General features: G+C 34.2%; 3 protein-coding genes across 3 annotated transcripts; all 3 read right to left on the reverse strand.

The window, feature by feature from the left end:
* Nucleotides 1-60: 60 nt before the first annotated feature.
* On the reverse strand, nt 61-9,006 carry LOC114297306 (cyclic nucleotide-gated ion channel 1). Its single transcript, XM_028242013.2, has 8 exons — nt 8,777-9,006; nt 7,046-7,297; nt 4,997-5,564; nt 3,902-4,114; nt 3,006-3,283; nt 1,876-1,987; nt 1,084-1,320; nt 61-969 (listed from the first exon to the last, which is right to left on the reverse strand). The coding sequence occupies exons 2-8, from the start codon at nt 7,072-7,074 to the stop codon at nt 274-276; spliced, it is 2,133 nt and encodes a 710-aa protein (XP_028097814.2). The 5' UTR covers nt 7,075-7,297; nt 8,777-9,006; the 3' UTR covers nt 61-273.
* Nucleotides 9,007-21,285: 12,279 nt separating this feature from the next.
* LOC145797599 (protein FAR-RED IMPAIRED RESPONSE 1-like) lies at nt 21,286-21,961 on the reverse strand. The gene is made up of 2 exons (XM_082884974.1): nt 21,419-21,961; nt 21,286-21,309 (listed from the first exon to the last, which is right to left on the reverse strand). The coding sequence occupies exons 1-2, from the start codon at nt 21,959-21,961 to the stop codon at nt 21,286-21,288; spliced, it is 567 nt and encodes a 188-aa protein (XP_082741100.1).
* Nucleotides 21,962-22,359: 398 nt separating this feature from the next.
* LOC145797600 (protein FAR1-RELATED SEQUENCE 5-like) lies at nt 22,360-24,290 on the reverse strand. The gene is made up of 4 exons (XM_082884975.1): nt 24,199-24,290; nt 24,021-24,060; nt 22,968-23,550; nt 22,360-22,820 (listed from the first exon to the last, which is right to left on the reverse strand). The coding sequence occupies exons 1-4, from the start codon at nt 24,288-24,290 to the stop codon at nt 22,360-22,362; spliced, it is 1,176 nt and encodes a 391-aa protein (XP_082741101.1).
* Nucleotides 24,291-27,669: the final 3,379 nt, after the last annotated feature.

Raw genomic sequence — 27,669 nt, forward strand, 5'->3', positions numbered from 1 at the left:
TCAGCAGACGAAACTCTAATGGCAATCTTCAGCAGAAAAGCAATGGACAACATTTCAGTATTTAGCAAAATCCCATTGTAGATGGAAACTCAATTATCACTAGAAAAACAATCGGAAATTCACATACACAATACAACACTATATATGTATATATGTATACACATACCTGATACACCCGAGGAAAACTCCAACAATTTAATCAATGTGTGCTTCCAATATCACATTTTGCACAACCTAGACCGATAAAACAGTAGAGAAATTTAACAGCACTAATCATTCTTCAGCAGTGAAATCAGGCTCAGCCGGCTTCTGAAGCATGATCGGAGGTATTCTCTCGGGCAACCTTGTTCTCCGGGTCCCATTGCGCCGTAAAGCACGGAGAGCATTAGCGGCAAACCGAGAAGCATAGATGGTAGCACCCAAACTCGGTGAACTACCACCACCCTTGGCCAACGCATCTTGCAATCTATTTTCCTCTTCGCAAAGAGACTCTTCAAGCTTCTTTCTTCCATAACGACGCCACGCTGCTTGTATGAAACAAGCTGCCCAAGTCCTCCATTGCTGCGAGTAAAACCTAAAAGTATGGCGGAGCTGCTTGCTGTGTAGTCGCCTGAATTGAGAAGCGACGAATTTCAAATCGTCCGAAATTAGGGCAAATGCTTCAACTTCCGAGAGAGCTTGGACAGTTCGGGTTGAGATTGGTAGGTTAGATACAGAATGGGGGTCTAGAGCCCAAGTAAGTAGCTCTTCTCCACAGAAGTCACCAGCTTTGAGATAATCTGAATTCAAGAAGCCGGTTCTTCCGCCATTGGTAGTTATGGTAGTTAACTTTCCTCTCATTATAAAGAGCATCTCGTCAACTGGGTCCCCCTCTCGCACAATGTAGCTGCCTTCTGTGTAGAGAACCGGTTTTAGACGGTCGCACATTGCATCCAACAGTTGTTCATCCATTTTTTCGAACATTGGCACCTTATAAACATTCCAGAAGAATGGATGAGATTTGATTCATGATAATAACAGTACGGTACATTAAAATTAAAATACCAAAAAGAGATAACAATGAAGAGGCAAAAGAAAACTCACTCTCATGAGCAGAGCCAAACAGAGATGGCGCTTAATGTCCCTCCTAAGGTCCTTTGGAAGATTACAGATCAGATACTCTTCATCAACACCTCTAGTTTCCTGCCATTTGTACTGCTCATACCGCCTAATTCGCTCCCTCAGACTCTCAGGAAGCAAACGGTGGGACATCCACTGTTCTGCATCTCGCCTTTTGACTCTCATCTCCTCCAATCTTTTTGTTGTGGACTGCAGATATGTCTGTTACACCAAAAGTGAGTTCGTTGTTGAATTTTAAAATATATAGACCAAACAAAAGAATGATTTGATCAATGTGACCCCACAAGGAGTAAATTAGTTAGAATGAGGAAAGGAAAATGAAGGGAAACCATTGGAGATGGTACGATCATGTGCGTTGTTGACCGATTAATGCGCCTGTAAGGAGTGATTCAATCCAGCTGAAGAGTGGTAAAATATACTTCATTTTGAAAATTATGGAATGTGTCAATTAAGAAACATCATTCTGGCTTGCAAAGACAATGTCAAGGGCAGATCCTGAGAACCATTTTTGGTCCTAGTGCACCAAATGCAGCCCAAACAAAAGCACTTTTTCAGCATTCGAAAACATAAGTGATCAGGTATTCAAGGTGACTCAATTTTTTGGTTCCAACAATCCATTGCGTGCCCTATGATTACTAAGTCACAATGTTAATCACGTTTGTGCAGTTCTCTACTAAGACGCCACTGATTCTCATGCTCACATGCAACTCAGACTAAGAGAAAATGAGCAATAATATAAAAATGTTCAAAACCAACCTGCATATTTCCAATAAGAAATGAAAATAACACCAAGCCAGAGATGGAAATGAAAACTGCAAAGCAAATTTCCCAGACAAAGGTGCTTGTTTTGAGGTTTTGACCAAGAGAACTGCATAAGTTGACAAGTTAAAAAAACTATCAGACTCGTGTTAGAAGTGGCAACTATAGTGCAACTCTAAAGGTAAGAAAATTATAGATTTTTGGATTCATTAGCTGGAAAAATAAGAAGTCCCATCACATAGAATAAGACCAGTTATATACTTGGCACTAAAAATAAGGAAAACAGAAGCCACCGGCCAAACCACCAAGGCAGGAATTTCCAATAATAACCATATGTATAGATAAATATACAAGACATGAACATATATACGTATATAAATGAAATGTAAATATAAACACGCATATTGCAGAAATATCAACAAGAAGCATATATATACATAGGCATGAGCGAGAGAAGGAAAGAGGCAGACAGAGAATCTCGCCTCATGTCATGACTTGTGTCATACCCTAATACACATGTCAAGAATAGTAACAGATCTGAGAAGGCAATAACCAATGTCAAATCCCAAGAAATAAGGACAGGCCAGGAAAACAGGACTCCCAGAGTCTACCCCAACTAGTTCAAACAACACTTTGTTACCTACAGTTGTGAGAAGTGGGATAGGTAACGGGGTTTAGAGACGAACTCCTAGTAAATTTGACATAACAACCTCAATTTTCAACCATTCATCTATTTTTGCTATTATTAAACTCTTTAATCTAAAATAATGCAATCATGCCAGTACAATTTCTCTTCCAGCATCAAACATCCACCCGTAAGTTAACAAGTGAAAAGAAACATCCAGCTTTGCATGTGTGACATACATAATGCAACATCATATAAGGGAAAAAGTCAAGGACTGAACGAGCAGTGTAAAAGTGTACATGGCACAAATTCTAGGTGAACTGCAGCCTATAATTTTATTTTCTTCTCATACTTCATTACATGTGCAACTAAAAAAATTTGGAGTCCTATCCAAACTAACTCATATCGGTAAGCAAATGTTTATGTTTGTCGATGAAAAATAGTATCTAGAACTACTCTAGTAAAAATGACCATGCATATCAAAGGATCCATCTATGCATACCTCAGATTTTGCAAGCCCCACCAAAAGCAGTAAAAGAACTTCTGTGGAAAATCTGTTGATCCAACAATACCAGACTGAAGTGCACTGAGAAAAATTCCAAAATCAAAACGTGTGGTATTTGGTGTCTGTATGGGGCAGGAAGTATTCAGAAGTTCAAATCCTGCATTTTGTCCACAATACACTGAAAAATTGGCACATGTTCCATTCTTCTCACATGCTTGTTTCCAGCACGTTGTTTCTCGTTCTATAGAAAACAAGTACCACAAGGCTCCAAGGACCTAAAAACCATCAAATCACTTAATGATAAGAAAGACTGGTGAGAAGAGAAAGAACAGAAGCACAAGTTGATTCTTGATAATACTTCTATGGAGTCAAATGGAGCCCACTTATTAAGTTATTCAGAAGACTAAACAGGGGTTGGTATATTTATAGGTTCTCTATTTCCAAATACATGAAGCTTCTCAAGATAGAACTCAAAATCTATCTTGAAAAAGCCGCTCTACCTCACTAGATCTATGCCATAAGCCAACTTGAAAGCTTGATAAAAGAGCAGGCCACTATTTAGGAAAAGAAGACTGTTAGCCAAGCTTTCTGAAAAAGTCAAAAAAATTCTGTCGTCACAAATACCTAATTAGCTTTTATAAAAATAGTAGTAGTCTTCTTATTCTTCTTTATTTTATTTTTTTTGGTTGGTGAATTTCTAATGCCCACATTATAGAAACTTTAGGATGTATAATATAGAGACACATCAAACTTATAGGGTACACTGGAAACCCATTTAAACCTTCAAAAATAAGAAAAACTAAACAAAATTAAATGAGTATATGCTTTGGTCAAGCTTAAAGTGTACGTAATTTTGACAACAAAAATGTAATGAAGACTATGACCAAACTTACATGACTAGCAAGCATGTAAAGAAAGAGATTAAATGCAGCTCCAGCCCATGCCGTTTCAGTGAGTATCCCAGAAGTTCTTGTGACTTCTTTGTACAATGGACGAACCCGAAGAACCCTTGGTATATATTGGAAGCAAACAACAAGCTTCAATAAGTTCTTTGTATTCAAAGATGCTGACCCTCTCATGTGCGGAATGATAAACAAAATAACCACCTGGAAAGATTAAAAAAATAGACACAAATAATTATTAATGTGATTTACAATAAGGCCCTGTTTGATTGTGTTATATACCGAGGGATATCCCCTTTGACCAGATATCGGGGACAAAGAAAAACATGTGGATCCCACCTTTTTTTATATCATTTGTTTGGTTACCTGATATGAATTCAGGTGGTATATTATATCCCTCAAAGTATAGGATATACAATACCACACCCCCGTGGTATTCATATCCCCCACCATAGGATACGAGTTATCGTTCATCCAATGGTCAAAAAGAATCACCCTCCTCTTATCCCATGTTGTGTCCTACCCTAACTAAACATAGTATAAGTGACCCCACACTATATAATCCATCTCATATTCTAAATATATTATATCCTGAGTATTACATATTCTCCTGAACCCCTTATATACAATCTGGAATCAAACAGGGCCTAAGATATTAACTTGCTTCCAATTTCCATATTTTGGAAAGAATAGAATTCTTCAAAAGACTAACATTAGAAACCCAATTTGCAACCACACATGCAGTAGGGCATCACAACTTCGGTGTCCCAGGATGAAGTGAACTTTCCAATTGAATCTTTGGTTTTGGACAAAATTTCCCAGGGCACATGTGAGGTCATAATATGCCAAGAAGGCCTCATTAATCAACCATCATAAGATGAGTTTTGCATGAATGAAACAAGGAATAATATTATACTCTTCTTTGGTCGACTCTATTGTCAGAGCAATCTGGCAGGGGTTCAGACGAAGTACAACCTGTTAATGCATTGAACAGTTGTACTTGCTCTGGCAATAGGCTCACCCTTTATCTTTTGTGCAATCAATCTTTATAGAAAACACATTTGGGCTGCAGGAAATCTCTCGTACCTGTGGCAGAGGAAGAACTGCCAGAATGTCAATTAAGAAGTACGAGGACAAATATCTCCTTGCTATTGCCCAAGCATCTTTAACCAAAACACCTCTTCCAAATACTCTAGAATAGGGAGCAATAAAACCAGTTCGGAATTGAAAGATAATATGAATAATATAAAAGATATCAGTAAAGAACCGCAACACGATAGCCGTTTTCTCCAACTTTTTGTCCAACAAAAGGCATTTCTCATCATCATTGATCATAGGAATGTAAAAGAACAAAGGATCGAGAGAAAGAGCAAGAACACACGACAATACAAAGATCTTATTCCACTTCTGAAGAAATGGCCCTTGTGGGTCAAGGATTTTCTTCCTTGAACCCAAGTCTTTGACTGCAATACTACTTAAAGAACGGGATTCCAGTGATCTTTTTAAGCTTCTAATCCTTTCAGAAGCACATTCCAAGCCTCTTCGAAACTTATCAGTAACTGAGTTTATTGTTGTTCTAATACTCCCCGAACGTACCACATCTTTTGTAGAGAATTGCTCCTCAGTACTTTTCTCTGACTTCCAGTCCTGAAACCTGAAGATAATAAACTCAAATATCAATCCAGAGCTACATCAATTGTACTAGAATACAAATGGAGTCATACATCATTTTGAAAATCTACTCCAAAGGAAAGGAAAACGTGGTCTTCAGCTATGCTAAAAGCTGTTTAAAAAAAAAACCAAAACTGAAGAGAGAAGAAAACACCCAAACACTGACTGGCATAACCTGGATGACCTAAAACTTAAGGAAACAATTCAGAGAAACTATTTATTTACCATCCACCACTACCAACAAAAATCATGCCAATTGCAGTGAGCTTATAGGTCTTCAAATTACATTTGACCAGGTAACCCTCTTATTGCAATATCTTCCACAATCCAGTACCAGACAGGACATTAGTAGTAAAAAATTGCGGAAAAAACTATAAGATAATAACCAGAAGTTGGTGAAAGAAGGCTTTGTGCATAACATCAAGGTCTGTAAGAGGTTGGTGCACTTATTATTATAAGCAGGTCATTACTAAATAACCAACTGCAAAAATTATGCCTATACCTTTATGTCCTTCAAGTAAACGCTTCATAGTAACAAGTTTTCAATTGAATTTTCATCAGGAAAAAAAAAAAAATTAAACGCAAATATATAATCCTCTTATATAGTCCATGATATGAGACTAGTCCACATAAAAACCATTATTAAATAAGATCCATCAAGTATATAAGACTTTAAAGTATCAAACGGCCTAGCTTTTTTTTTTTTTTTTTTTTTGATAAATAAGTATCAAAGGGCCTAGTTAACACTCTTGAACTCGTGCCTAGAACATCGCCTTGAGGGCCCTACAATGTTGATATCACCGTACAAAAATTTTAGTCTTGACATCAAAGCTTCAAATATATCACATATGTTAGAAAGCAATCCATGGTCCTCATCATCATTTCACAACAATAAAAATATGCCTTCTTGGAATCAGCCTCAAGAATTAGCTACCTTTAAGCTTTACTCGTGACCAAATCTTAAATTGCATCATTGACCATAATGTCAAACGTAATTGATCGACTCACTTCTTAATATGGTTTCCTTATCGTTTTCACCTAAAACATAAGCTCCGTTTTACAGATGCAGTCACTGGTTTTCAGCGACTGCTCGTTCTCTTGGAATAAAAACTTCTTGATTTGATCATGAAAGAGGGGAACGGAGATTGATCTCAAGCTGTCAAATCCTTCTCTCTTGCCATTGTCTCAACCAAGTCATATTGAGCACTTATTCCCATCTTGTCCTTCTTGCTGCTACCTCAATAATATCACATAACCATTTGCTGTATCAAATCTTTCCTTGGCTAGCAAAATGACTTTCAATATTCAATACAATACAAAACTCAACTTCTTATGATTTATTTCCTCCCATAGGAAGAAGATGCTATCTAACAGTACATAAAATTAAGACCTAGGATCAAACACAGTACATGAACATGGTGAATAGCGGGTACAAAGGGCTTAAAAAAAAAAAAAAAAACTAACCTCACAAACTTCTCTTGCGGGTAATTCATTACTTCAGCTTACATATGATACAGTGTCCAAAATAGATGATCAATCTCTGAGATGCTAACAATAATTTGGAGAGTCTTGATACACCAATTGCTACAAGTACATCATCCAGAGACTGATGAATGTCAATCCCTAGAGATGTATTATGATAAAAGCTCCGTATTAGATCATCTCCATTTTTTCGCAACTGCAAGCTAACTTGTCCATCCCGTGCAGTATAAAAACCTAATTTATAAAGAAGAGGTCATAATCACATTGAAAGAAACACAGCCACTAACAATACAGAAGGTCATATGATTGAAAAATGACAATGAAAGAGATAGAAACCATTTTCTTCAAGGCAAGCAATGATACCTTAACCATCTTTCACCAACAGTTTTATGGTAAAAATCACCTTGCTTGTTTCCACTTTTCAAAAAACACTTTTCAGAAAATTTTACTTTCTTATTTCCGTATTTTTTTTGTTTTACTGAATTTTTTTAATATTTTAAGCAATTTTTTTACTTTTTAGACACACCTAACATAAATACACCTAAAAAGTAAAAAAATTGTGAAAAAAATCTTTTAAAAATTCACTAAATACCAAAAATACAAAAAAAAAATACAAGAATTCAGTACATTTTTTGTATTTTTATGTATTTATTAATTTTTTAAAATATTTTTTCACAAAATTTTTACTTTTTAGATACATCTAAGTAAGGTGTATCTAAAAAAGTAAAAAAAAAATGTTTAAAATTTAAAAAATATTCACTAAAAACAAAAAAACACAAAAAACAAAAAAATCAGTTTTCAAAAAAATTAATTCAGAAAACTCAAACCAAACACCTACATACATGTTCATGAAAGAGACAGACGATTTTTAGTGATAGGTAATCCGCTGATATAAGTAACTATACTGTTAAAGCATGACAAGCAGATAAAGCTACATCAAGCAGTTCTAAAACCCAAATTGGAATAAAAAAAATGACTAGTAATATATATTTCCCCAGGGTTCCAAAGTTAGTATAAGCCATTGGCATACTAACAAACACTTCCAACAGCAAGACCCCACTGTTTAAAATTTAAAAACCTAAAATAAAGAAACAAACATATATTATGACATTTGTTTTTTTCTCAAAACTCACCATCAAACTTTCCAAAAACTTTAGAACAACAAGCATTTTTCAATGATACACTATTCCTTACTGTTTTGCTTCACTAAACACACGCACAAACAAGAAGATGAAGAAGAAAATAAAAACAAGACAAGTACATTTATTCTTTTTTTCATATTGAAGAAATCCAGAACAAAATAAGAGACCCTATGGTTTTATTTCCATGTCATTTTATTTCCTACATTTATTTTTAAAAAATACAGTTCCTGGTAATGGAATCAAACATGCTACAAGAACCGAAAACCTTCAACTACAGAGCCAACAAAAAACTTGTTCACTTCCAATTAGCCAAAAAAGGGGGAAAATGAAAATTTCACTCTTTCATCATCCTATATATAATCAAAAAGACTAAAATTTCCAGAGTGAAAAGCACAATTTGAACGCAAATAGGATACGAATACAGAATCAAGCAAATGAATATAATAGAGAGCAAAATTGAGAAGAATTAAACCGAATCAAAGCGAAATTAGGACATAAACGTATGATAACTGGAGTAACAAGTGAAAAATGGAAGCATTAAGCAAAGATAGAAGATGAAGATTGATGATACCAAGGCACAAAGTTTGAGAGAAGACTTGGAGCCTGTGATGTCTTCGATTAGGGAGTTGTGATGAGAGAGGTTTGAAAGAGAAGAGAGTTAAAGGAAGGAGGGGGCAGATATGGAGGGAAGGTTCGCGGAGACTTCTAGGGCAGTGACTAACTGTTACAATTTTATTTATTTGTTTTTTTTTTTTTTTTAAGAGAGAGAAAGATACTGAACAACAGTCAAAGCCGTGACCCAAGATATTCACGAGTCTCTCTTTACGGAAGGATGTTTTAGGAAGTGTATTTTTGGAATTTTTTTTGTTTTTATTTATTTATTTTGATTTTTGGTAAACTTTTTTAAAAAAATTTAAAAAGTTTTAGATTTTTAAATTTAGCTTGACAAATCAAAAAAATATAATTTTTTTTAAAAAAAATTAGAAAAGACAAAAATAAGTATTTTTTTTGGAATTTTTTTTTTAAATATGCTTTTTAAATTCATTTCAACAAAATGGATCGAAAAAGTAAAAAATTTTAACATAATTTTTTTAAAAAATCACTAAAGACAAAAAATTTCAGAAAAATAAATGACTTTTTTTTTTTTTGGTCGGGGCCTAATTATTCCCACTGTACCAATTTTTTTTTGTACACCTTTTTATTTTGATCCATTTTAACATATTTGTTCATTTTTTATTTTGGATATTGAAATTTTTAAAATTTTTAAAATTGTCCATCATACACAAGTGCCAACACATTTTAAAATTTAAAATCAAAAAATGTTATGATAAAAATATTTTAAATTCTGAGTTGACGTGTAATAATTATTTGTTTCATTAATAAGTTGGAGTCCTCATAACAGACAAATAAATTATGACGGAGGGAATAATACCTTTTAATTTCAAATGGGCATGACACTTTGGTCATGTTTGGTTTTTTTAAAAAGAGTTTACAAAATTTAAAATTTTGTTTAATTATATTTTTTGAAAATAATTTTGGATTTTTAGGTGTCGTTTGGTAATATTTACGTTTTTAATTTTCTGTTTACATTAATAAAAATTAAAAAAATTCAAATAAAAACTTGTGTGGTAAATTTTTTATTTATAAATTAGTGGTCTCAGTTTAAAATTTAGCCAAAAAATATAAACTCAAAAATATGTTTCCGTTTTGATTTTTCAGTTTTTTTTTTTTTTTACCATCCAACACTAGCCACCACCCGCTACCATTTTCTATCACCGTCTTCCGCCACCACCACCCACCCCTCACCACCACCTGCCACCACCAATCACCACCCACCTACCACCACCACCCGCCACCATCACCAACCTGCCACCCACCACCCACCTGCCACCCACTCGCCACCACCACCACCAACACCACTCACTACCCACCTGCCATCCACCTACCACCACCCATCATTACCATCCACCACCCGCCACCACCACCCACCTACCACCACCATCAACCACACCACCACCCGCCACCCACCACCACCACCCATCCGCCACCACCACCACCCACTCACTACTACCCACCACTTGCCACCGTCACCCATCTATCTACCACCACCCGCCATCCGCCACCCACCACCACCACCCGCCATCCGCCACCCACCCACCACCGTCGCCCACTCACCCACCGTCACCACTCGATACCTACTCGTCACCACCACCCACCCGCCGCCACCCACCATCACTACCCACCATCCGCTACCCACCTGCTACCACCACCCACCACCCGCTACCACCATCTACTCGCTACCACCCACCACCGTCACCCACCCACCCGCCACCACCCGCCATCCGCCACCCATCTGCCACCACCACTCACCACCCGCCACCGCCACTACCACCCACTCGCTACCACCCACCACCCGCCACCGTCACCCACCCACTCGCTACCACCCACCACCCGCTACCCACCACTCACTGTCACCACTTTCTACCACCGTTTTCCGCCGCCACTTACCACCACTTGCCATTTCTCACTCTTTTTTATATTTTTAAATTTTTTTAAACATTTTGTCAATTACCAAACGTGTTTCTAGTTTATGTTTTTCTAAAAATAAATAAAAAATAAACGAAAATCAGTTTATAAAATTTTTGTAAATATAAACTGAAAACGTAAATATTACCAAATAAACCCTTAGAGTTTGAGATTATTTAATTTTTTTTTATAGTTGAATAAATGAGTATGAGAGAGAAAAGTGATTAAATGATGTATAGAATGTAATAGAAAGAGAGAAAAAAAGAGAAAGATACTGAACAACAGTCAAAGCCGTGACCCAAGATATTCACGAGTCTCTCTTTACGGAAGGAAGTTTTAGGAAGTGTATTTTTGGAATTTTTTTTGTTTTTATTTATTTATTTTGATTTTTGGTAAACTTTTTTAAAAAAATTTAAAAAGTTTTAGATTTTTAAATTTAGCTTGACAAATCAAAAAAATATAAATTTTTTTTAAAAAAATTAGAAAAGACAAAAATAAGTATTTTTTTTGGAATTTTTTTTTAAATATGCTTTTTAAATTCATTTCAACAAAATGGATCGAAAAATTAAAAAATTTTGACATAATTTTAAAAAAAAATCACTAAAGACAAAAAATTTCAGAAAAATAAATGACTTTTTTTTTTTTTTTTTGGTCGGGGCCTAATTACTCCCACTGTACCAATTTTTTTTTGTACACCTTTTTATTTTGATCCATTTTAACATATTTGTTCATTTTTTGTTTTGGATATTGAAATTTTTAAAATTTTTAAAATTGTCCATTATACACAAGTGCCAACACATTTTAAAATTTAAAATCGAAAAATATTATGATAAAAATATTTTAAATTCTGAGTTGACGCGTAATAATTATTTGTTTCATTAATAAGTTGGAGTCTTCATAACAGACAAATAAATAAGTTGGAGCCCTCATAACAGACAAATAAATTATGACGGAGGGAATAATACCTTTTAATTTCAAATGGGCATGACACTTTGGTCATGTTTGGTTTTTTTAAGAAGAGCTTACAAAATTTAAAATTTTGTTTAATTATATTTTATAAAAATAATTTTAGATTTTTAGGTGTCGTTTGGTAATATTTACGTTTTTAATTTTCTGTTTATATTTATAAAAATTTTAAAAACTCAAATAAAAACTTATTTGATAAATTTTTGATTTATAAATCAGTGGTCTCAGTTTAAAATTCAGCCAAAAAATATAAACTCAAAAATGTGTTTCCGTTTTGAGTTTTGAGTTTTTTTTTTTTCTACCACCAAACACTAGCCACCACCCGCCACCATTTTCTATCACCGTATTCCGCCACCACCACCCACCCCCCACCACCACCTGCCACCACCAATCACCACCCACCACCCGCCACCATCACCAACCTGCCACCCACTACCCACCTGCCACCCACTTGCCACCACCACCACCAACACCACCCACTACCCACCACCTACCTGCCATCCACCTACCACCACCCACCACTACCATCCACCACCACTCACCTGCCACCACCATCAACCACCCCCACCACCAGCCACCTACCACCCACCACCCACCACCACCACCACCTGCCACCCACCACCACCACCACCACCCACCCGCCACCACCACCACCTACCATTCACCACCACCACCCCCCACTCGCTACCACCCGCCACTTGCCACCGTTACCCATCTATCCACCACCACCACCACCACCCGCCATCCGCTACCCACCTGCCACTACCACCCGCCACCCACCACCGTCACCCACTCACCCACCGTCACCACCCGCCACGTACTCGCCACCACCACCCACCCGTCGCCACTCACCATCACTACCCACCATCCGCCACCCACCTGCTACCACCACCCACCACCTGCCACCACCATCCACTCGCTACCACCCACCACCGTCACCCACCCACCCACCCACCACCACCCGCCACCTAGCCCCCACCACCACCCACCCGCCACCACTCGCCATCCGCCACCCATCTGCCACCACCACTCACCACCCGCCACCACCACCCACCACCCATTCGCTACCACCCACCACCCGCCACCATCACCCACCCACTCGCTACCCCCCACCACCCGCTACCCACCACCCACTGTCACCACTTTCTACCACCGTTTTCCGCCGCCACTTACCACCACTTGCCATTTCTCACTCTTTTTTATATTTTTAAATTTTTTTAAACATTTTGTCAATTATCAAACGCGTTTCTAGTTTATGTTTTTCTAAAAATAAACAAAAAATAAACGAAAATCAGTTTATAAAATTTTTGTAAATATAAACTGAAAACGTAAACGTTACCAAACAGACCCTTAGAGTTTGAGATTATTTAATTTTTTTTATAGTTGAATAAATGAGTATGAGAGAGAAAAGTGATTAAATGATGTATAGAATGTGATCGAAAGAGAGAAAAAAAGAGAAAAAGTAATCGATCAATATGGAACGGAAGAAAAAGCGATTTTAATTTTTTTTTTCAATAATTTTCAAACAAATAAATTTTTAATTTTTTTTCCCCCACATAATAGTCAACCAAACAAAGTCTCTCTGTATGTCCGATTAGACAAAAGTCTCTCTCCATGTCCGATTAGTATTAATTGAATCGTAGTCGTTTCCGTACTTAACGTCCATTTAACGTACTGACAATCTTTCTTTAAATTTAAATTAGTGAAATAAAATTAAAATAAATAAAAATATAGAAATGAAGTTGTTTGGGAAAATTTTAATATCCAAACACTTGAAAGGGGTGTATTATATACACTTTTAATTATATTATTTCTTTCTTTACTTAACATTATTTTAGTTATGACTTATATGATTTTTAGTTAGGAAAATTTACCCATAAATCCTATTTTTTAAAAAGTTGAACCATTTAGTCCTAAAAGTTTTCTTATGCACCATTTAGTCCCATTTAATAACATCACAACATCATCATCAAACAACATCAAACATCATCATCAAAACAACTAGGGAGAACACAATAATTTAAGCTAGGTTTACAATCACAACATCAAAACAACATCAAATATCACAACATCATCATCAAACATCATCATCATCATCATCAAATGTCGTCGTCATCATCAAAACAACAAGGTTTATATGAGGAAATACACCAACAGTTCCAACAACAAGCCTCGTTTCAACAACTTCAACCCTGACCCTATCAATACGAGCCCTAATCAACTCCCCAACAGACAGATCCATGATTCTTCTTCTACGCACCGTCAGGACTCTGCGGCGGCGGCGATGTAACCGACGACGCTGGCGGCGCTGCTAGGGCGTGCGACGGGCCGAAAGAAAGCCTCGATGCTGGTTCGAGAGACGACGGCACGACAGCTGGATGAGCGGCGCGCCGACTGGAGGTACTCGAAGCCGATGGTGGCGCTGGACATGGTGTGGAACCTGGCGTTCGTTGTGGTGTTGGTGGTGATGTTGATTTGCACAGTGGATGAGAGGCCTAACGTGCCGATTAGGGTTTGGATCTGCGGTTACTCGCTGCAGTGCTTGGTGCATGTGGTTCTGGTGTGGTTGGAGTATCGGAGAAGGAACAGGACGATCAGATTCCGAGATATGGATGCATCGACGAGGACTGATACGAATTCAGTTGATGCGAATGATAGTGAGGATGAGGAAACTGGAGGCGCTTTGGGAATTTCTAGATGGCGATGATGTGTGTTGTTTTTGATGATGATGACGTTTGATGTTGTTGTGATGTTTGATGCTGTGATGTTGTGTTGATGATGTTGATGACGTTTGATGTTGATGATGTTTTATGTTGTTTTGATGATTATGTTTGTGATGTTTGATGTTGTTTTGATAATGATGTTTGATGATGTTTGTTGATGATGTTTGATGTTGTTTTGACGATGATGATGTTTGATGTATATGCCCTCTATGGTCAATTTCCCTATAATGGGACCTTTCAGTCTATAAGAAAACTTTTAGGACTAAACAGTGTATAAGTTATTAATTTGGGATTTATTGGTGCATCACCCTTTTAGTTATGTCTCAAATTGTATTCAGTTATGAATTTCTTTTTTAAAGTTATGACTAAACAATTATAAAATTATGTCATTTTTTTGGTTTTGATATAGACTTCCACAAAACTCAACCCCATGCACCTGTGAGGGAGAGACGGATAAAGAAAAAAAAATACATAATGAGTCGTAGTGGATCAATTGGGAGTCACCCATTTTGAAGGTCTCAACCATTAATCTTTCTTTTTTCAGTTATAAGATGTATATTTGAGGGGTTTGTACCATAATATTTTTAGTTGTTTGGAGTTACTTTTTTGGTCAACTTTTTGTTGGTTTTATTTTTGTTTTCAGTGATTTTTTGAAACAAAAAAATTAAAATTTTAAATTCTTTTCAACAAGACGAGTCAGAAATTTTGTAAATTTTTAAAAGGTTAAAAAATATTCTCAAAAAATAAAAAATAAAAACAAACATAGTGTGAATTTTTATAGTTTATTTTGGATTTTTATTATTTTCTTATTTTTAAAAAAGTTTTGTACTTTGTAGATTCGTAAAAATTGACATAATTTTGTAAAAGGGTTATTAAAAACAAAAAACAAAATTAAAACAAAAACATGACTTCTTTAAAAATTCCCAAACAATCTATATAGACTGTGTTATAGATCATCTCCAATGATTATCTAAAGCTTTCATGAAATTTGAATTTGATGAAAAATGAGTTCTTTTCCTGCTCCAACGATTGCATCAAATAGGTATCAAATTGAGAATCACTTTTTTTTCATTAGACTGAAGACAAATGTGTCTTTCATCAAATCACTGTTCATTGTCATTGCGGATGTCCGCTTGGATGTTCTTTCGGATGACCATCTCAAGGCAAAATTTTGTAAAAAAAATTGCACTGGCCAATCAACCACCTCAAGTCAAAAAAAAAAAAAAATTACACTGGTCGGTCGACTGGCTGAACATTCGCCCAATCGACCGGTGTTTTGATGAAACTCTAAAATCCTCCGTTAAAGTATTTGATATCAAATAAAACTTTTACTCATATTTGATGAAAAAATCGATGCATCGTTAGAGACACTCTTATTGCTAGTGGTGTCAAACTCAATCTAAATACATGAATCTATCCGATTACACCTATGTAAAACTTATTTGGACTCATTTGGAAAGTAGCTATTTTAGTTAGTTTTTTAATTTTTTTTTTAAAATATGCAGAAAAGTAAAGAGAGTTGTGTGATAATTTATAGTGATTTTTTGACTATACTGTTACTTGCCAAACAAGGCCAGTGTAAATCAATAAATAGTTTAAATGGATTGCTCATTATAAAGTCGATTAAGGCCTATTTTGGAAAGTATGAAAAAATCAATTTTTTGAATTTTTTTAAAAAAGGTACAAAAAAAAAAGAGTAAAGAGATGATACGATCCAAATAAATTATTAGCCGATTTTTTTTTTCTTCTAATTACCAAAACAAACCTAAAATTAAATTTAAATAAATTTGATATCCATTTGAATGGATATTACTTTCTCCACTACTGTCACACCCCTACAATGACCATTGACCATTACCTCCACCACTCTATTACTATTGTAGCTGCCACTCCATCTCTAATATCACGATCTTTGTCACTTCATCACTGCCACCAAAGAAAATTGATAACGTAAATAGATTGATTAAATTCATTTATTCAACTCGTATTAAATTCAATCTCTTCAAAATCTCGTTTGACAATTATATATTTTAGTTAAAAAGTCAAAAAATATTATAAATTATCATATCACTCTCTTTACTTTTCTACACATCTTTTTTTAAAAAGTCAAAGATTAATGAATTTGAATTACATTATTTTAAATGAATACCCATTTTAATCAATTTAAATCCGATGGTGCTATATGTACCAAATAGTATACCAACTAGTGTAACAACATACGTTATGACATTATTATTGATCTCACCCATTATACAAATTACAAATATAAAAAATCCTTAACATTATGACATATCGTCTATTAATATACTAATTAATATATTAATTGATACATATAGCGTTATTGATTCAAACCTATTCGTCTATCACCTCTATTTTTTGAGTCTAGATCCTCTGCCGTAGTTTTCTACGGTGGCCCCTGCGGTCGTTTTGAACCACTTTTTTTTTTTTTTTTTTTTCTTTCTTTCTTTCTTTTTCTCTCACTTCTTATATTTTACTCTTCAGCCTCTTTTTGTTGTCTGGTGTTTGAACCCTAGTGAGACGAATAACGAGGCAACTACAGCGAGGAAAGGAGCGGTAGCAGTGAGGCGAGGGGAAACGGCAGAAGACGGACAAAGAGGGGGAGGCGACAGCGACGAGGTCCGTTTGTTGATTCTTATTTTTTTCCCTTCGTCCCTTCGTCTTCATTCTCATTTTTTTTACTCTTATATATATATATATATAAGTATGATTTGTTGCCATAGTTTGATTTGTTGTTCAAAAAAATAGATGCGTTTGATTGATTGGATTTCATGGGTTTGATTTATTGAGTTTGATGGGTTTGTTGTGGAAATAGATTTATTGTTGATTTGAATTTTTTTTTTCAATTTTTTTTTGATGATCTAGGGTTTGTTGTGGAAACAAATTTGTGTTTAATTTATTCAATTTTTTCCCAATTTTTTTGTTTCATCAATATTTGATTTTTTTCCTCTCATCATGTCTTACATTCTCTGGTTTCTGTCTCAGTTCGGTGTCTCAAATTTTCGTTGGTGCTTCATCTTTTTTAGTTGGAATAATGACATTAATCTGGGCCTCAAGAATCCTCTTCTTCTTTGCCCATAGAATGTTGAGGGAACCATTGTTAATTTGTTTCCACTTAGCAGTAGGGAGGCTTACTTCTTTACTATCAAAGGTCCTTTATCAACAATAAGCTAAGAATCTATTCAAATACCTACTCTGTTATGAGTAAGCTACGAATGCATCATGTTTCCAAATGAAATTGAAATTTCATATAGCTTAAAAAGTAAAGATTTCCTAACCCAAAAATATAGAGTTCTAATATAAGGGGAAGTGGAAACAAAAGGAAATGAAATGTTAGGAATGAATATGAGGCATTAAGAATGAACATGAACATGAAAAATGTTAAGAATGAGGCATGAGGCATTAAGAATGAACACGAACATGAGGCATTAAGAATGTTAAGAATGAACATGAACATGCATGCTCACTTAGTAGTTATAAGAGTGGTATGAACATTCAAACTTTACTTTTTCATATTAGTTTGACTGTTAAGCTTGAATTGGCAACAGTGTTAGTGAGCATTCTAACTTAGCAGTGGTAAGAGTGGTATGAACATTTTTCATACCACTCTTACGGTTCTAAAATGTTCATGAACCACTTTTTTACGGTTCTAAAATGTTCATGAACCACTTTTTCATAAAATGTTAAGAATGAAAAAACACAAGAAAATAAAGGGAGAAGAGAATTCTTGTTGTAAATCTCAACCTTTATTTGTTTTAATGAAATAAAGTGCACATCATTAATGCTCCACCATACTCCTAATTTAAAAATAAATATATAAATAAAACTTTGAAGTCCAGACAATGTGAGTAACAAACATGCTAGACAAATCAAGTGGTGTACTTGAAAATGACTGACAAAATGTGTGAAGTCTTCTACTTCATAAATATTAGCAAACAAGAGAGAGACAATGGTTATTTTGAACTATTAACACGGACATACATTCTATACTAAAGGTGAAGAAATAGGTTGAGATTTTTTGAACTATCAACATTGCACTCCCAACACTATTAAACTGATTGTTTGAATGTATGGACTAAACAAATCATTGATTATTGTTTTATTTTACATCTTTGTTTGAATGTTGGCTTAAGTTGTAATGGATTGATTGTGTCATAAAATGCTCTTACTAGGATCATGTCAATGGGTTCAAACATTGATGCTGGATATTTGCAAAATAAAAGATGCAATTATGGAAGAAAAAGCTGCAGTGTTCATATCAGAATTAGAGAAAAATCCAGGGAGGCTGTATTTCAAGTGTGCAGGTAAGATGTACGAGTACTTTGCGTGGGGAGCGGCTCCGACTAGGAATGCATCAAATATCCAAAGGAGAAGTAAAGCTAGTTATATGAAGAATGAAGATGAGAGAGACTATGATTATGATTTTGACAAAATCAATGAAATTATAAATAGATTGGAATGAATTGAGACAAACCAAAAAGCTATGAAACTGATTATGTTGACAACCATAGTGTTGGTTGGTTTTACCATGCTAATAGCACTACTGAAGTGAATGTAACCATGTAGTTATTTATTTTTTATTTTTTTATTTTTTTGGTGGTTGTATTTGTGTTTTGAATTTAATAAACCTTAAACTATGAGTTTTGATATGTAAAGCTTAATGAAATTACCTATGCTTGACGAATGTGATGTGCTTTTTTTTTTGTTTATGTCAATGAAAGTTGTATAGCTTTGAACTTATGGGTTTTGAAGTTGCTTTCTAATTCAATCTTTTCATTTATTCTTTTATATTGTTATTGTTGGTCATACTTGTTCTTATCAAGATATGCCTTTGCTTTTTGCACTTGTGAAATAAATCTATGCCCTCTGTTGTTTGCAATACAAATAAGATTTGGTAGTTCATTTGTACAAATGGCCTTGGGCACAAATGGGACTTGGTAGTTCATTTATGTCCAAAGCAAAATTAATCTGTCCAAAACAAGTACATAAAATAAATATGTCCAAAACAAAATGAATCTATCCAAATCTGTCCAAAATAAAATAAATCTGTCCAAATCTGTCCAAAACAAAATAAATCTGTCCAACACAAAATAAATCAAACCAAATCTGTCCAACACAAAATAAATCAGTCCAAATCAGTCCAAAACAAAATAAATCTGTCCAAAACAAAATAAACCAAACCAAATCTATCCAACACAAAATAAATCTGTCCAAAACAAATTAAATCTGTCCAAATCTATCCAGAACAAAATAAATCTGTCCAGAACAAATAAATCTGTCCAACACAATAAACCAAACCAAATTTGTCAAACACAAAATAAATTAGTCCAAATCTGTCCAAAACAAAATAAATCTATCCAAATCTGTCCAACACAAAATAAATCAGTCCAAATCTGTCCAAAACAAAATAAATCTGTCCAAATCTATCCAACACAAAATAAATCTGTCCAATAAAAAATATATCAGTCCAAATCTGTTCAAAACAAAATAAACCTGTCCAAAACAAAATAAACCAAACCAAATCTGTCCAACACAAAATACATCTGTCCAAAACAAATGAAGATAAAATGAACTTCTCAGGGATGTCCATCTACATGACTGTCAGCAGGACTATGTGACACTTGCGAGACTTGGACTGCAAAGTGTTGAACACTTGTACCTCGAAGCAACTCCTTAAAAGATCTGTGAGTGGGATAGACAGAAGGCATTGACTGACGCATGTTATTTCCCTACAATAGATCAAACCATCTATTAAACTTTGATTGCAATGTATTCTACTCTTTTAATGTAAACTATGTAACCAATGATAACTCATATTATATATACCATACATAAGAGGAGGACCACTTGTACTACCTATGAGAACTTGAGGTCAAGGTTGAGATTGAGAAATATAAACACCATGACGATGATCCTAAATACAGCCAATATAAAGTATGTAAACAAAAATTTTGAAAAACAAAAGAAACATTATTCAACATTAATATTACCTGATTAGAATTACTACCCATAACGAAACGAGGTTGTGATTAAGAAATATAGACACCAACACCATGATCCTAAGTACAACCAATATAAAGTATGTAAACAAAAATTTTGAAAAAAAAAAAGAAACATTATTTAACATTTTCTTAAAAGCTTGCACACAAATAAATATTACCTGATTAGAATTACTACCCATGATGAAACGAGATTGTGATTGACCTTGGGAAGTATAAACAACAGCACCCCACTACATTGCCAGGCAAACCAATTAAAGATAATAAAAATTAAATGCTATATGGATAGTTCATAATGTCATACTAGTGAACGGACTCAATGAAAGGAATTCATAAAACTAACCATAAAAAGACCACGTTACTATTACATATTACCTGAATAGAATTACTGCCCATGATGAAACGAGGTTGTGATTCACCTTGGGAAGTATAAACAGCAGCACCTGACTACATTGCCAAGCAAACCAATTAAAGATAGCAAAAATTAAATGCCATCTGGATAGTCCATAATTTCATACTAGTGAATGGACTGAATGAAAGGAATTCATAAAACTAACCATAAAAAGACCACATTACTATTACATATTACCTTAATAGAATTACTACCCGTGACGAAACAAGGTTGTGATTCACCTTGGAAAGTATAAACAGCAGCACTCGACTACATTGCCAAGCAAACTAATTAAAGATAACAAAAATTAAATGCCATCTGGATAGTTCATAATTTCATACTAGTGAACGGACTGAATGAAAGAAATTCATAAAACTAACCATATAAAGATCACATTACTATTAAATATTACCTGAATAGAATTATTACCCATGCCGAAAGGAGGCTGAGATTCACATTAGGGAGTATAATCAGCGGCACCCTACATACAATGAAAAACCATAATGAAAGTGGGTCATTAATAAAAAAATCATTGTTTTAGTTTATTAATCTAGTGTATTTTAAACATATGCAATTTTTCATGTCTAAACCTGAGTAGATTGCATCATTTTCTTCTTTGCAATAGATTTTTCCATCCCGCCTTTGATCCTCATTCTTCCATTACTAGTTGATTCTCTTTTCTTGAGTCCCTTAGCTTGGATTGGACAATCTACTTCATCACTATGTGGGCATGTGTTGCTTGACGAATTTCTCAAATCAATTACCTCCACTTGACCACAAATGTGGACACTTAGTTTGTCTTCAACCATTACACTCAATTCTTCACCTTTTGAAACTGACAACTGATAAGTTTCTTCACTTTCAGCGACTCTACTCACTATTGCTCTAAACTTGGTCATTAATGACCAATATCGGTCACTTTGATGTAGTTTCACATCAGCCTTCACTTCATATCCACGTCTATCTTTCACACTTTCAGCCCTTGCTTTTTTAGTCCATCGTTTGAGTATATATTGTGGAGGAAGTTCATTTGCATTGAACATATCTCTAAGCACCTTCACACAATGTCGACACAGTATGCCCTTTACTTCAAACTTCCTACAACTACAATTCAAAGAACCACCTCCAGCCATTGTCACATTCTTATCTTTTTTTTTTTTTTTTTTCCATCTACCATTGTTCTTATTGTGAATATGGTACTCTCACCATCATTAATAGTGCCTATAATGGATGTTTCAATAGACTGCACGTACTCATTTTGGAATTCCTCAAAAATTGTTTTTATGTAAATCTCTACCACTTGCTTTAACATCAAAGTTAGAATTAAAACCATCGGCAATTTTTGGGACAAATTATACACGGTTTCCAATTCCTTACACTTCTTCTCATAAAGCACCCTCTCAAAATGCATAAAGAACTCCATCAAGTTATGGTCACAATTCAGATAATCCTTAAAAAATGCATTGAAGGATTCACTAAGTTGAGTAGTACTCATTCCAGCTGCCCAAGAATTCATAATATATGGCCATCCTCATTTCTCCTTCACGTGAAAAGTCTGCTCTAACCAATGATTGTCGTATGCATCATACTTATCAAGCATTTGGTCCCACTGTATTCGGAATTCTTCTTCATCATCAATGTCATGCATAAATTTTGAAAACACAGCTTTGACCCCTACATCATCAAAAACTGAACTTACATGCTTGACAACATTTTGCATCAAATGCCACGTATAAAGTCGGTGGTTTGTATTGGGCATGACAATTGGAATGGCCTTAGCCATCGCAGCATCTTGATCTGTGAAAATAGTTTTCAGAGCTTTGTTTAACATTGCCTCCAGAAAAATTTGAAACAACCATGTAAAAGATTCAGTAGTCTCATCATACATCAACTCTGCACCGAATATAACTGTTTCTCGATAATGATTAAATCCAACAAATGATCCAAAAGGCCTATGCTCATTATTTAATTTGTAAGTAGTGTCAAAGGTCACTACATCACCAAACTAAGCATAGTCCATGATCATTTGAGCATCGGCCCAAAATATATTACTTATCTGCTCTCCACAATCTAATTGGACTGCATAAAAAAATGATGGATTTTCCACAGTTTTCTTACAAAAGTAATGCAACACACTACCTTCTTCTCCACATTCTAAATCTTTTTGTCTTTTCGATCTTAAGTAATTTTTTTGGTCCAATTTCGTGAAACCGAGTGATGCTCTTCCACCAGACTTCCTACCAAATAGCTCATAAGCAGACCTAAGAGGAATTCCAGATTTTGAAGCCAATTCTGCTTCAATTGCTTGGGTGGTAGATATTTTTATTTGGGATGGCAACATATGAATACAATCTTGAGGCACAAGATCATAATTATGATGTTCAACAAAATCACAAGCAATATATTTTCCTGAAATTCTATCTAACTTGATACTAAATCGAGCACCACAATCACATCTTACCTCTTGTCTCGAATTTTTGACAAGTGGATCTCGTTTGTCAATACCCCGACTTCCCTCTTTGTAACATACAAACGTCCGTGATGTTATCTCCATCGTATGTTTGTTCTTGTTTGCATAGGCCTTCCTAATACTAAAGCCCACATTTCCCCCATAGGTATTGTAAAAGTCATATGCAACTTGTTCAGAGTCAAATGGCATTCTCAATTTCAGCTTCCAACCACAATTGGCCAACTCATCAACAATATTATTTTCTTCCATTACCTACAATTCAATATCATTAATAATCATTTTCTCTATTCTTGCTATTTTTTACACCTCTTTCATATATATATAACCCACATTTATACTGAATTGTAGGTTTTGGGGGTGAATTGCACAAATCTGAATCATATATATATATATATATAATGGAAGAAAATTATATGAATCCACAAATAAATATATGAATCAGAAAATAATATTTACAAATAAATGTGATTAACTATCTAACAACAAATATGAATCCACTAGAACAGATCAATGTGATTAACTATCAAACCCAAGAATCAAATATATCCAATCCAAGAGTCAAATATAATTCATATATGAATCCTCAAAAATCTGAATCTGTTATATATAGAACAACAAATTTATATAGAATCAAATATATCAAACCCAATAATCAAATATAATTTATATATGAATCCCCAAAAATTTGAATTACATATATATATAACATCAAATTTACCTACTTCAGTGAGTGAACCCATTTCAATGAGTGAACCAAACCCACTTCAGTAAGTGAACATATATGAATCCCCAACAGATTAAGTGACTGAACCAAACCAAAATCAATAACAAATCTATATATATATATATATATATAATAATAAGATGATGAAATTAACCTCACCGTCGTTGCAATGTCACCTTCCTGCCATTGCATCGCCGACGAACTCACCATCGTCCGCGATCCTTTGCGTTGCTCCTTCACCATCGCGTTCCTCCTCCATCTCTGCCATCTCTTTCGTATCTCAGTTCCTCTCTCAGTTCGCGTTCATTCTCTTTCAGTTCCTCACTCCGACTTTCAGTCGCCTTTCGCGATGCCTCTCTCTCTTTGCTAGGGTTCACTGACTCAGATTAATGGTGCAAAGCAAAGAAGATGATATAGAGAAGAGAAAAGGGGGGAAATGGGGGAAATGAAAATTTTGAATTAAAAAAAAAACCACTAAATAAAACGACGTCGTTTTCTCCAAAACGACGTCGTTTTGGAGACCACCGCAGGAACCACAGCAGGAAACCATGACAGATGATCTGGACTTCTATTTTTTACCCTATGTGAGAGAAATTGATGGGACTTGCACATTACACATTTCTATCACATCATACAATACTATAATGTAAAAGTATACAGAGTGATTTAGGAAGTTGGTGAAAAGTTAATTTTTTGATTGTTTTTTTTTATTTTTTTATCTTTTTGTGTGTAAAAAATGTAAAAAGTGATATGATCCAAAATAGATTAAAAACTAAAAATTAACTTTTAATTGGGTTGCCAAATTGCCCCTTTATAAATTACCCAATTAGGTTATTTTAGTTAGGCACCCTAATATATAGGGTTCGTTTGGAAAGTGGGTTGGTTTTTTGGTTTTTTAACTTTTTGACTATTTTAGTCTAGGGCTAAAAAGCTTTGTTTGAGAATAACTTTTTGGCTTTTTAACTTTTTTTTAGAAAAAAAATGTAATGATTATGAGTTGGATGTGATGTTTTATCTTATTGGGCTAAAAAGCCTACTTTATTTTTTTAGGGGAACTTACTGATAAGTCCCATGTAACAAGTTCAAAATCCATTTAATCCCAAAACAAAATACTTGCACCAATTAGTCCAACACATTTTTAATTGTTACCAAAAAATCCTTTTTTTTTTTTTTTAAATTTATAGACACTGTTCACATCTTACTACCGTCGGACTTCCGTTTAACGGTCGCCGGAGACTCACCGGAATGTCTAGAATATTGCCGGAAAAAAAAAAATAAAAAAACATGTTATGAAACTGTAAAATTTTACAGTTCTAAAGAATGTTATAAAACTGCAAAATTTTACAGTTTTAAACCATGATTCATTCCAGCACCAAAAAAAAAATTTGAAACTGCAAAATTTTACAGTTTTCACCACCTGTAATTAAAACTCGAAAATTGCTTGTCCAGAATTCGAAAATTTTCTCCATTAGAACAGAAAAACAGAAGTGTATAGCAGAGAGAGAAAAAAAAAAAAGAGATCGAAGGGGAAATACGGATGTCTAACCAAATCTGTGTAGATCTACTCAGATCTGATGTAGATCTGAGTAGATCTATATCAGATCTAAGTAGATCCATTCATCTTTTTCGTCGGAAAATATATCATCTTCTTCGTCGGAGTTGATTTCAATGCTTGGTGGTTATCAATGAACCCCGATCAATAGAGAAAGATATGATCAAGGAACTGTTCTTATTGAACTCGGAAGTGGATTCGTACTTTCGGGAAGTAGATTATGATGCAGAAGATTGTCCTCTTCCATGACAAATACGGTGACAGAAAAATGTAGAAAAAAAAACGAGAGAGGAAGGGAAGCAAAAAGCAGAGAAAGAGAGGAAAGGACTTTTGGGTGTAGTGAAAAAGTTATGGGAATAAATGGAGATCACATGTTTCCCATGGGACCTATGGGTAATTTCTCCATTTTTTTATGACTATTTTAGCCCCAAAAAAGCCCAAATCTCAACTTTCCAAACGGAGCCATAACATGTTAAATGATTTTTCATTTTTTTTTTTTGGTGGTAAAGATTGATAATTTTTTCCGTTTATAAATCTTTGGTGTGTTTTTTTAATTTTTTTTTATCGTTATAAATTTTTTAAATAAATTGATTGTTGGAACAATGACAGATCTTACAATTGTCCCGTTATAATATGGGTTGCGGGTGCATGCTATCACAGCATGATGTTGTAATTTGAAAAAGGGAAAAGGAAAAGGCCAAGCTACACAAAACCCAACAGGACAGAAACACATTTGAAGCAACAAAGTATTTAGGGGAAATTATTAAAAATTTTCAAGATTTGATCATTATAACAAAATAAATCTTGAGTCTCACAATATAGTTGTTTGGCACAATATCAATCCCAGTTTCGGTTAGTTTGTTTGATTAGTTGAATGAGTATAGATCGAAAAAAATTAAATGGATTTGATTAGTTAAAAAAAATTAAGGCTAAACATTGTATGAAAATTTAGTTATATAATATTTTATTTGTTTCAAAATCACTTTGTAGAAGCAAACTAATGTTGAAATAAAAACACTTAGCACGTCAATTATATGACCTGTAGCAATCATATAATACAAAAAATATATAATATGTGACTATCAAATATATATAAATAAAACTATAGTAACTAAATTAAAACAGAAAAAGTATGAAAATAAAACAAAGAATTCAAAACTCTCTAAATTTTTAAGTTTTCTTCATTCATGTATAATACACATATAAATATTTGGGACAATTATAAAAAAAAAAAAAAATTTAAAAAAATCAGGATTTGAGTCTTGTAACAGAATAAATCCTCTATTTTCAATTTTGTTAATTTAAATAATAAATTTTTGATTTGTTTTCGATCTGAATTATTTACCTATTTTCATTGCATTGAATTTAATGATAAAAATATTCATTTTTATCAATTTTATTTATTGAAAATAAAAAAATGGCTTAGATCGAAAACAAATTAAAATTTTGTAATTTAAGTTGACAAAATTAAAGCCTTAGAATTTTTGTTATAATTTTTCCTAAATATTTTACTGCCTTAAATGTGTTTCTATCTTGTTTAATTTTGTATAATTTAAATTTTTTTATTATTATTAAAACGAGCGTGCTGGGATGGGACCCTATAATATGAAAATGCTTATAATTTCTCGTCATTTAATTAGAGCAAGGATCCTCTAAAGTGATTTTTCTTTAAAGTTTCCTAGAGTGTTATATTGTGTGGTTAAGATTTACTGGCAAGTCACATCAGAAAAATTGATGTGACTTGCCAGTAAATCTCAACCACACAATGTAGCACTCTAGGAAACTTTAGGAAAATTTCACTCTAGAGGATCCTTGGTGATTTAATTATGGCCATTTTTGCTTATGTGGCAAGCCATTATTGGCTACTGTAGAGATTAGTAAGCATGGCTGTAAGGCTGTAATAAAAATAAATTAGGTAATATTAGGGATATAAAAATTTTTACCAAATAAATAATCAAATATCTCACATAAATATACTTATATGAGACATTTGATCATTCATTTATTAAAAAATTTAAAACTTATAACATTTTCCTCTACGCGAAGGAAGCTGTGCGGGTCAGAAATGACCAAAGACCAATTCTTAGGTAGCGTT

This window comes from Camellia sinensis, chromosome 8, assembly GCF_055761805.1.
Source record: "Camellia sinensis isolate YWXY chromosome 8, ASM5576180v1, whole genome shotgun sequence".
In the NCBI taxonomy this organism is placed as follows: Eukaryota; Viridiplantae; Streptophyta; class Magnoliopsida; order Ericales; family Theaceae; genus Camellia; species Camellia sinensis.

Bases quoted from the DNA above. Each gene is read 5' to 3' on its own strand.
- LOC145797599 (XM_082884974.1), bottom strand. From the start codon at position 21,961: ATGGCTGGAGGTGGTTCTTTGAATTGTAGTTGTAGGAAGTTTGAAGTA. The intron at 21,310-21,418 runs GTTTAGACATGA...CATTGTATGTAG, and splicing joins AAATGATGCAATCTACTCAG to GGTGCCGCTGATTATACTCC.
- LOC114297306 (XM_028242013.2), bottom strand. From the start codon at position 7,074: ATGAATTACCCGCAAGAGAAGTTTGTGAG. The intron at 5,565-7,045 runs GTTAGTTTTTTT...TATTATCTTCAG, and splicing joins CCGCAAGAGAAGTTTGTGAG to GTTTCAGGACTGGAAGTCAG. The intron at 1,321-1,875 runs GTTGGTTTTGAA...TTGGTGTAACAG, and splicing joins TTCTTATTGGAAATATGCAG to ACATATCTGCAGTCCACAAC.
- LOC145797600 (XM_082884975.1), bottom strand. From the start codon at position 24,290: ATGGCAGAGATGGAGGAGGAACGCGATGGTGAAGGAGCAACGCAAAGG. The intron at 23,551-24,020 runs GTAGGTAAATTT...ATTGAATTGTAG, and splicing joins AAATGGGTTCACTCACTGAA to GTAATGGAAGAAAATAATAT. The intron at 22,821-22,967 runs GTAGTGTGTTGC...TTGGTGATGTAG, and splicing joins TTTAGAATGTGGAGAAGAAG to TGACCTTTGACACTACTTAC.